Source organism: Mangifera indica, chromosome 4 (genome assembly GCF_011075055.1).
Source record: "Mangifera indica cultivar Alphonso chromosome 4, CATAS_Mindica_2.1, whole genome shotgun sequence".
Classification (NCBI taxonomy): domain Eukaryota; kingdom Viridiplantae; phylum Streptophyta; class Magnoliopsida; order Sapindales; family Anacardiaceae; genus Mangifera; species Mangifera indica.
Genome location: NC_058140.1, coordinates 8685774 through 8696781, shown reverse-complemented (window position 1 = coordinate 8696781; position 11008 = coordinate 8685774). Strand labels below are relative to the sequence as shown.

Here is an 11008-nt window from a genome sequence, read left to right as displayed (position 1 = left end):
GCAGCTAATTTTGGTTGGTGTTTACAACAATTTGACATTAAAAATGCTTTTTCGCATGGAGATTTAGAAGTTGAGGTGTACATGGAACCTCCTATTGGGTTTGATGAAAAATATTTGGTCATAATAGGGTTTGTCATTTAAAGAAAGCCTTATATAGTTTAAACCAATCACTGAGGACATGGTTTGGCAAATTCACAAAAGGTATGAGAGGCATGGGTTATACACAAAGTCAAGGAGATCATACATTGTTTATTAAACATTCTGTTGTTGGTAAACTAACAACCCTACTTGATTATACGGATGATATCATTGTAACAAGGAATGACTCCACCGAGATCAATTTTATTCAAAAATGTTTAGAAAAGGAATTTGAAATTAAAGAGCTTGGCAAATTGAAATACTTCTTGGGCATTTAAATGGTGTATTCAAAAGAAGGTATCTTTGTGTACCAAAGAAAATATGTTTTGGATCTCCGTAAAGAGATTAGGACTCTTGGCAATAGGGCAACTAGTACTCTAGTTGATTCGAATCATAAGATAAGAGAAAAGAGTGATGATGAAGCAATCAACAAAAGAAGATACCAAAGATTGGTAGGGAAATTGATCTACCTTGTTAACATGAGACCAAATATAACATATATAGTGAGTACAATAAGCCAATTTATGCAGGAGCCAAAGGATAAACATATGCAAGTAGTTTAGAAAATCTTACATTGCCTTAAATCTACATTGAGAAAAGAAATTCTATTCAAGAAAAGTGAAAGACTACAACTAAAAGCTTACACTAATGCAGATTATGTAGGTTCCTTAATAGACAGAAAGTCCATATCCAATTACTGCACTTTTCTTGGAGGAAACCTAGTTACTTAGAGAAGTAAAAAGCAAACTGTAGTGGCAAGATCAAGCATTGAGGTTGAATTCAAAGCTATGGCACAAGGGGTATGTGAGCTATTATAACTGAAGATCATTCTTAATGATCTAAAGATAGAAATTGAAGGACTAATGAAGCTTTATTGTGATAAGAAATCTACCATCAATATAGCACACAACCCTGTATAACATGACCAAACCAAACATATTGAAGTAGATAGACACTTTATAAAAAAAAAACTGGATAGCAGTCAAATCAGTACTCTTTATATGTCATCTAACAAATAGTTAACTAACATATTAACAAAAGGCTTACCCATTCCAAGATTCCAAGAACGTACAAGCAAGCAGGGAATATAAGATATTCATTCACCAGCTTGAAATGGAGTGTTAGAATAACATAATCTTTTCCTTGATTTATAAGGTGTGATTTTTTCCTTGATTATAGGGTGTTATATTCTCCTTGATTATACAGGTGATTGAAAATGAGATTTTCTCCTTACTTATAGTTTAATTAAAGGGTAATTATGTATAATCCTTATAATCTCTAACATAGTGATTTTTTTTATTTTAGAGGTTTGACCTTCCAATTTGGTCACACATTTTATGTGTATAAATCATTATAAGAAATATACAACTTAATCATATTATGTCTTCTAATTATTCTTTCTTCATCTTTCTTCAACAAAGGTGTGGAAAAAAATTTATTTCATTTAAACTGAGTATAATTACAAGAATATCTAGTACGTAAGTACATAAGTGATTAAAATAAATAGGTTTAGTAGACTAAGTGACATGTTTCTTCTACAAGGCCTAAATTTTCTTGGAGGAAGAAAAAATGTCAAAAGTTACAACATTACAAAGAAGACAACATGTCTCGTAATCTTTAGTTTTTTAGTCTTTTTGGAGCCACTGTCCCTAATAGAACTCCAAGACCACTCTACCAAAATCATAAATGTAAGCAAGCTCCTACAGTAGGCTAAAGGCATATTGATAATGCCTTATAGAAGTCGTCCTAAAAAGACCAAGACAAGTGATGACTTGTAACAATCTAGTCAATATCTTCTAAGCATTCTTCTATAAGAATAGTCATTCTGATATTTCTAAGGAATCTGTTCATGTCGAACCACGATGAAATCTAATAGAAGAATAGAACTTGACAACCTATAAGAAAACCAAATAAGGATTCCAAACAAGTTAAGCATGCAAGAATATCAACCAAAAATCTAGACAAAACCTATTATTAGTTTACCTTTACAAGGAAAGCATGAATCTACTTTCTAGAAGACATCTAGAAGTTATCTCAAGTGACTTCTTCACCCTTAGTCTAGCTTGATAGTCAATAAGGCAAACAAATTACTTATGTAGCCAATCAAGAAAATGCTAAACCAAGTACTAAGGTCATAATCAACATAGAAATCCACCTTAGGATTGTAAAGCTCCACAAAGAAGTGAGGGCACACCCATGAAAGAAAAGCCATCTTAAGGAATGCCATCACCACTACACTAGGGTGGTGCATTATAGTAGCAAATGCAATGACAAACAAACATATGCCACCACCTACCAAGAAATCTAAGAAACCATGATGCAGATCACTTCCTACATCCTTCTTCTTCCATAGAAGTTTCAAACTTTGAACTTGCCTCCATTAAACTTGAAGGAAAATAATCAAGAACAAAATTTGAAGCATTTGAAAAAAAAAAGAGAAGGAAAACCTTATGGAAAATTTTTCACTCCAACCTCAATTGTTTTATCGTAAAAAACATCCATCATGACTGTTTGATTTGCTCTTGAACACATGCCAACCATCTCATGATACAAACAATGCATGTTTAATGACATTCCACAAGAAAATAAAGCAATAAGATGGACACAATGCTCGAAATGTAAAAAATTATGATGACATCAACTTGTATAACCTAGAAAGATACAACAAGAGTTCCATGTAGTATAAGTTTCTTGAAGGTCTTGAAGTCCTCCTCACACCTAGAATTGGGGGCAAATTTTGTGTAGTTAAATTGAGTATTCCAAAGTCAACCCTTAAAGTATAATAAGATAGATGACCTATAGATAATGACTACGTAATTCTCCAACTCGAAGCCACAACTAAGCTAAGAAAATTTTATAAAAGAAAATAATTGAACCAAAAATTGAGAAGTAATACTTTTGGGGGTAGCTAACCATTTCAAATGTTGTTGCTAATATTCCAATCGAAGGTCTTTTTTAGGTTATTGTACGGAGAGAAAATCTTTTCTCTTGTCTATTATTGTTTGCCACTAGGCTAGATTTGACCTAGATAGAACTTAAACAAGACCTAATTTGAAATTAATTTAAATTTAAAAGAGTCAATTTGAGATCACCAAACTAAAATTCACGTGTCATTTAAAAATAATTTTATTATATATCCAATTTGAATTAGCTTGAATTCAAATATTTAAATCAATTAGAACTTAACTTATTTTATGAAAATAAGTCTAGTTATCAATTTAAACTTATTCAGTCTAAACTTGTGCAATTCATATTGAATCCAGCCCTACTTGCCACTTTCTCATAGAACACCACAATTTCTTCTAGTTAAATAATTTATTAAATAACTTTCTCAACAACGTTACAGAAAAATTGAGTGGAAATAGTTTATTAGTTTATTAAATATATATTCATCTAATTCATTACGAGCTGCCGTGTTCTACATAAATCTTGGCGTTGACCCTTTTCCTCGATATTGAGGAACAAATTTTCTTAACTGAACAAAAGAAAAGAAAGGAAAAGAAAAAGAAAAAAAATTATGGATCTGAAGTCGGTTGTTGATAACCCTCATGCTGTTTGTATTCCATATCCTGCTCAAGGTCACATTAACCCAATGTTCAAGCTGGCTAAACTCCTTCAATTGAAAGGCTTTCATATAACCTTTGTTAACACCGAATACAATCATAGACGTTTACTCAAGTCAAAAGGCCCCAATCATCTTGAGGGTCTGCCTGACTTTCGCTTTGAAACCATCCCAGACGGCCTTCCTTTTTCCGATACTAATGTTACCCAAGACATTCCTTCTCTTTGCAACTCCACCTCCAAGTACTGCTTATACCCTTTATGCAATCTTATTTATAAACTCAATGACACTGCATCTTCCAAAGTTCCACCAGTCACTTGTATCATCACAGATGGTGCCATGTCCTTCGCGTTAGATGCCGCTGAAGAATTTGGAATACCTGGTGTACTTTTCTGGACACCGAGCGCCGCTGGCGTCCTGTGTTATACGCAGTACCATTTTCTTGTCGAAAGAGGAATAACACCGCTTAAAGGTAAGATATTAAATCTCTAATTAACAGCAAAGCTTTAGCCTTCTTGCTTCATAGACAGCCTTCTTGTTATACGCTCGTTTTGCTGATTGCATACTTTTTTTATCTGTGTTTAGCTAACGTTTAGTTTTCGTTGCAGATGTTAGTTACCTAAAAAATGGGTATCTGGAAACCACTATAGACTGGATTCCAGGGATGAAAAGCATTCGTTTGAGAGATATTCCGACTTTTATTAGAACTACAGATGCAAATGATATTATGGTAAATCACATCATCAAGGAAATTCAGAGAGCCTCCAAGGCTTCTGCCATCATTTTGAACACTTTCGACACCTTGGAACAGGCTGTATTGGACGCCCTGTCAGTCCTGCTACCTCCAATTTACAGTATTGGTCCCCTCCAGTTGTTTGATCTTCAGATCACGAAGGGAAAATTTAATGATATGGATTTAAATTTATGGAAAGAACAGTCTGAGACTATCGAATGGCTCGATTCAAAGGAACCAAGGTCAGTTGTGTACGTTAATTTCGGAAGTATCACTGTAATGACTCCTCAACAACTAATTGAGTTTGCTTGGGGACTAGCTAATACCAAAATGCAATTTCTGTGGATAATAAGGCCCGATCTTGTTGCCGGTGACTCAGCAGTTCTTCCACCAGAATTTCTCACTGAAACCAAGGATATAGGCATGTTAGCTAGTTGGTGTCCACAAGAGAAAGTGCTAAGCCACTCGTCAATTGGAGTATTTTTGAGTCACATGGGGTGGAATTCAACAATTGAAAGCATATGCAACGGAATACCCATGGTTTGTTGGCCATTTTTTGCTGAGCAGCAGACCAACTGTATGTATGCATGTAAAGAATGGGGTATTGGGTTGGAGATTGATAATAATGTAAAGAGAGATGAAGTTATGAAAATTGTGATTGAGTCGATGCAGGGAAAGAAGGGTAAGGAAATGAAAAAGCAAGCCGTTGAGTGGCAAATGAAGGCGGAAGAGGCTAGTGCTCCTGGTGGTTCGTCATACAAGAACCTTGAGAAATTGGTTGCGGAAGTTCTATCAAAGCATTGAAACCAACGGAGACTCTTGTTGCGTCTGTGGCACGAAACAATAAACAACTAAATAAATTAATAAAAAATAATGGACACCAAAAATTGTTAGAGCTGGTGTTCTCTCAATCATGTTGATGGTTTATGTCTTTGCTATATTTATATATTTATAAATGACTCTCTTTATTTGTATATTTTTGTGTTTACTTTAAGATAAATACATTCAAAATAGTATAATAATAACGAGAAGATTAACATATATCTTAATTGTAAGAATTTATTTTCATGTACGATAATCATTCTAAAAACGTTCATAGCTTCAATATTATATTGACCAATAAAACATATGATATGATAAACATATGATATGATAAACATATTATAGTGTTGAACAACCTTACCTTATTTTTGTGATAGATTTCACATGTTACATTTGTTTGGTGACAACTTACATGGGGGTATGTTGTTTGCTTGTTTGATATACTGATTTGTTAGATAATTCTATATAAATGATAACTTACTAGTGTCTATATAATATATCAATATAATAGATAATAATATATGTGACCTTTAGATTTAAGATCACTAGAATGCATTATGCATTGATTGAACTAGTTTGTTAATAACTTAACATAGTCCTTAAGTTAGGGCTATTATTCCTATATTGATTGACAAGATAACAATCAAGTTATATATCGTGTAGAATGATCATTCCAACTCATGGAATTGTTGTGCATCAATGGAATGCATATTCAACATCCCATCCATGCATAGAATAACCATTCCATAATTTGTAATAGGCTTTCTTCCATGCAAAGCAAATACAATTGTTCCCTTTCATGAAATAATCATTCTCTTTCTTACTCTTCAGTCTCCATTTCACTACATTGCCTCGAAAATCTAGATTCAACCCTTTTTGTGTGTGACACATATGTCTCTATCACATTGGTAGTAAATAGAATTGTGATCAATCAACAAACTAATTAGCCTTTTAATTACACAAACAAAGAGAAATCTCCAACAAGACATTATAGTCACCCAAATGATGAAAACTTTGTGAAAGACATGAACCTATCAATGGTATGATCATTACATAATTAAATCCTTTTCATCATTTGATATTTTATCAAGGCTGAGGTATAGAAAAAATGTTTTCCTCACTTCAATCCTTGAGTTTAACATTTGATTTTTGAAATAATGACCATATACTATTGGATTTGAGTGATAACCCAATCTCACAGCGGCCATAGAGTCAAGTGGTCATAGTCATGAATTAAATTGTATTACAAGATATCTTCTCTCTTATTTGAGAGTGATTAATTTTATATTGATCTACTATAACTTTAATATATTTTTGAACATAATCAATAACTACGACATTAATATCTTGTAGAAAAAGATAACGTTAGACTATCATCATATTAAGTCAACAAATTAAGTCAACTAGGGTATAAGACAATATGATGATTTGAAATCTAAGTGTAAAAGGTAGGCAAATGGGGGCCCAATTCTATAAAGGGCTTAGGCCATATATATAGGGCTTAGAGCGGTCTGAAGTCTAAGCTTTATATAGGCCTTGTGGGTTGGTGTCACACCCACAAGTACGTATTATAGGAACCTTAATCATTTACCATATTTGATGAATATTTATGCATGTGCTATTAATGAAGTATATAGTATAGTTGTGTATGTCGGTACATGTGATACAAGGACACTTTGGCCCTTTCCATCACAAGTTGTGAATTTATTCTAATTATAGGACGATGTATAATCATGCTTGACAAGGGTGCATGCCTATACACTCAATAAAAAGAATATAGTTTAATTAGTTGGTCACCATGGATGAAGGAGTGCACGTTGACTGTGCATGTGGATAGTTATTGGATAAAATGTACCTTCAAAGGTTATGAGACACGATAAGGATAGATGAAACCGTTTGGATAACCATGCATAAAGATTGCATGATTGTGAGCTATGTTATTTAATGAAAAATATATAAAGAGTTCACCTTTATTAGAGAGGATATAAACTTATTCGCACTACATTACATAGAGCAGAAGAGAGATAGAGAGAGCAAATAAAGAGAAAGTGAGACCACGTTCTAGATCATCGGAAAAGAGATAGAAGTCACTAAAAAATCTTCAGCCACAAAAAATAGTTAGCATTCACTAGCAAACAAGTAAGTAGGGTTTTGATGTTCTGATATTAATTTTTTTCAATTGTTCTAACATGTGAAATGTTTTGTGATGATGGCTTAACATGGATTTCAAGTAATAATCACGTGACGATGCTGACGAAAATTTTAACGTCTGAAATGTTGAACATGTATCAAAGTTTTTGTGTTGTGATCTGTGTAAATGTTATAACATGTATGTTAGGAATTTCGGAACGAAAAACATGACCTAGGGGTAGAGACTTTCTTGCATTAAGACATAGAGATTTGTTACAAGATCTAACAACAAATCTCTATGTCAACTGTAATTTTGTGGATGGTTGTGCACGTGAAGACATGAAATATATATGGTCGATGGTTAGTTTCGAAATGTTGAAAATTCTTCTCACAAAAACCATATATGTGAAATATATATGGTTAGTGCATCTTTATTGTGTGCGTGGATAGAAAGTAAATGATAGCTAGAAGATTGGCAGTAAATGTTTTGGCGTAATTAGGAAACATGAGCGTCATTTTTTCTGTACCAGTAAGTTGATATTTTCAAACTTGTTTTGTCCATGCCTTTGGCTTATATTGGACCCTGCCTCTGCTTGCTTTATTATCCTATTTTATGTTGTTTCACTAGAATGTATTATTTAGTTTCCAACACTTTCTGAAGATGTTTCAGTCTTATATGCTTTGCATTTTTAATGTTTTATTGGCTTAGTTTCTGAAGGTGCATGCATTGGGAAATGGTGTTGAGATGTTTCTTAGGTTCAAATCTTATTAGTAAAAATTTAGTGCTTCAATTCCTTTGCTTTTTGCTGATAACAGATTCTCTCACTAGAATTTATACGTGGAAAAGAGTAATTTAATTAATGATATCTTATTGCTTGATTTTGGATTTGTGTAATTACTAGCCTAGGCATCCTTTCTTTTATATGAGGTTAGGATTTGAGTCTGAGTTGAGCAGTTTAGACTGCCACAAATTAAAAAAGACAAAAAGAAATTCTGCTGGTTTATTTTAAGATGGTAATGGACTGGTACCTACCATATTCCACTACTTCTATTTCCTATAAGATTTCCGATAAACAATATGTATTTTTTGATGTCTAGAAATCAATCAACCTTTCTAAAACCTTTGAAAATTGATGCTAGTAATTGAGTGGTTCAGATTTTATATTGGGGCATTCTTTGATGGTATTGTTTCACTATTTTGTTCTTTAGAACATCAAATCCCTCTTCAATCAATATACTGATTGCCTCTTGGTAGCATATTATATTATTGTGCCATGTGGTATGTGCTTCCCCTCTTATTATTAACATTGGTTTCAATGATTTTACTGATTCTTTGTCACAGTGATGGTGAAACATTTATATCAGCTGATGATCTACGCATCAATCTTTGGAACTTGTAGATTAGCAATCAGAGCTTCAATATTGTTGATGTCAAGCCTGCAAACATGGAGGATCTAACTGGTAAACATCCCTGTCTTCTAGGCCTAAATGCTCTGGTTTCCACCTTACTAACCAACCTTGTTTTCTGACATTTCTCATAGATTGCTGACCAATTTGCTAATCCTCTCCTGCATTTTTTGGTTTGCTTGTTTTATTGTTTGTTTTTAAGTTGTATCGTTTTGTTTACTGATGTCTTGTAGAAACCTTTAACCCATTTTCATTTGTTCTTGCAAAAGTGGGAACATCTGCAGAATTCCACCCTACTCATTGTAATTTATTAGCATATAGCAGTTCAAAAGGCTCAGTACGGCTTATTCATTTGCGACAGTCAGCTTTGTGTGATTCTTATGCTAAATTGTAAGTGTTTCTGTAGGTTTTGCTTTTTTAATGTTTTCTGTGATAGAAGGAATAAAAAAGGTGGATATATCATTGGCTTGGACACATTTACTCCTGGAAAACAGGCAAAAGCATCTGTTCAGTTATGTTATTGGATATGATAGAAATTTGCTTCTAGTTTCCTCTAATATCCTTTGTAAACAGGTTCAAGGAACAGGAGGCACCTGGTTCTAGAACATTTTTCACAGAGATAATTGCTTCAATCTTAGATATTAAATTTGTAAAGGATGGAATATGAGGAATGGAATAGAAGTTTTATTGATTGGTTTAAAATTAAAATAAGCAAATTGCTTTTTGGACATAGTTATGATACTTAAAAAAGCATATGTTAAAATTTTATTAGTTTATTTTGTAATTTGTAGGTTGAAGCACTACAAAAACATGACAATAGTGAAATAATAGAGGAATCGGTCTCTTTATCACGTGGTACTTAAATTGCTAATGTCATATGTCATTTTCGTTTATGATTATTGAGTTGTTTTGCTCATTTAATTTCTTTAATGCTTGATGTTTATTATTTAATTTAAAGGTTATTATGACATTATGACATAGTGAATTCAAAAGGCTTTTGTCAAATACTATTGAGCTTAAGGTTTTGTGACATTTTAGGAAAATATTTGGTTTGATAGTTTTTTTTTTTATGATTATTAATTTGGTAGGATTGGTATTATGGTTGATTTAATCTATTTTGATTTCCTTTACCTTATTTGATGATTAGTTTGTAAGAAAAAAATGTGTGTGTATGTTACACTCATTTTAATGAGATCCTCTCTCTTCACAATTTGCAGGTACTTGATGATATGAGTGATGAATTATGAAACGCTTGATTCTATTTAATACATAGATTCTTTTTGTTATTTATAACAACTTTTTAGTTTCGATTATAGGGAGAGATTACCATAATAGGAAATTTATAGTTTTTTTTTTTTTATAATTGTAGATCATATGAATTCTTTGAGATAATTGTTATTAGAACATACTCAATGTCAATAATCATATTTTGATAATCAAATTTTTATTATCAATATTGTTATAACGATGAGGATATTCATTATTGATATATGTTAAGTGACAGGTAAATATTGTTCTACTAATAGGCATATTCATTGTTGATATTATATTTAGTGGCTGATAAATATTGTTATGATGATAAGAATATTGATCATTAATATTATATATAGTAACCAATAAATATTGTTATAATGATGGTGATATTCATTGTTGATATTATGTATACTGATAGGTAAATATTATTATAGCGATAAAAATATTTATTATTGAAATTACTATTTTTAATAACGAGACTTACACCTTATGTTATTTATATTAACGATGAGATTTTTCTTCTCATCGTTAATACTTTTAGCGGTGGGGGCTATAATAACGAGCGACAACGAGATTTTTTCTATCATTAAAACTTTTTAATGATAGAAAATAGATTTTTAACGACTAATTTTTTTATTGTTTAGCCCCTTTTTTTTTTGTAGTGACAATTGTTGGAAACTAAGTTATTGTCTGTGCATAATCGTGCATTTGGAGGTGAACGACCATACACAGGCAAGGTTGAAGTTGAAGTGGTTATGCATGAGGTGTATGACTATGAAGCTATTGTAAAAGGATGTATGGTCGTGCATTATGAGGTACACACCTATGCATGAAGTTATATGATGTATGCTTGTGTGTTATAAGGTGCACGTCTGTGCATATAATTATTAGATGAACGACTTGTTAAGGCAATGACCTAGAGCTAATCAATTTGTACATGTGTAACTGTGTAATCTATTTAT

The 11008-nt window shown here is 32.3% G+C and overlaps 1 protein-coding gene across 1 annotated transcript; it reads left to right on the top strand.

Moving 5' to 3' along the window:
* The first annotated feature begins 3606 nt into the window (after positions 1–3606).
* On the top strand, positions 3607–5407 carry LOC123214821 (7-deoxyloganetin glucosyltransferase-like). Its single transcript, XM_044634817.1, has 2 exons — positions 3607–4172; positions 4309–5407. The coding sequence occupies exons 1-2, from the start codon at positions 3656–3658 to the stop codon at positions 5235–5237; spliced, it is 1446 nt and encodes a 481-aa protein (XP_044490752.1). The 5' UTR covers positions 3607–3655; the 3' UTR covers positions 5238–5407.
* The last annotated feature ends 5601 nt before the right edge of the window (positions 5408–11008 follow it).

Coding starts and splice junctions, on each gene's coding strand:
- LOC123214821 (XM_044634817.1), top strand. CDS start 3,656: ATGGATCTGAAGTCGGTTGTTGATAACCCTCATGCTGTTTGTATTCCA. Junction 4,173..4,308: donor AGGAATAACACCGCTTAAAG/GTAAGATATTAA, acceptor TTTTCGTTGCAG/ATGTTAGTTACCTAAAAAAT.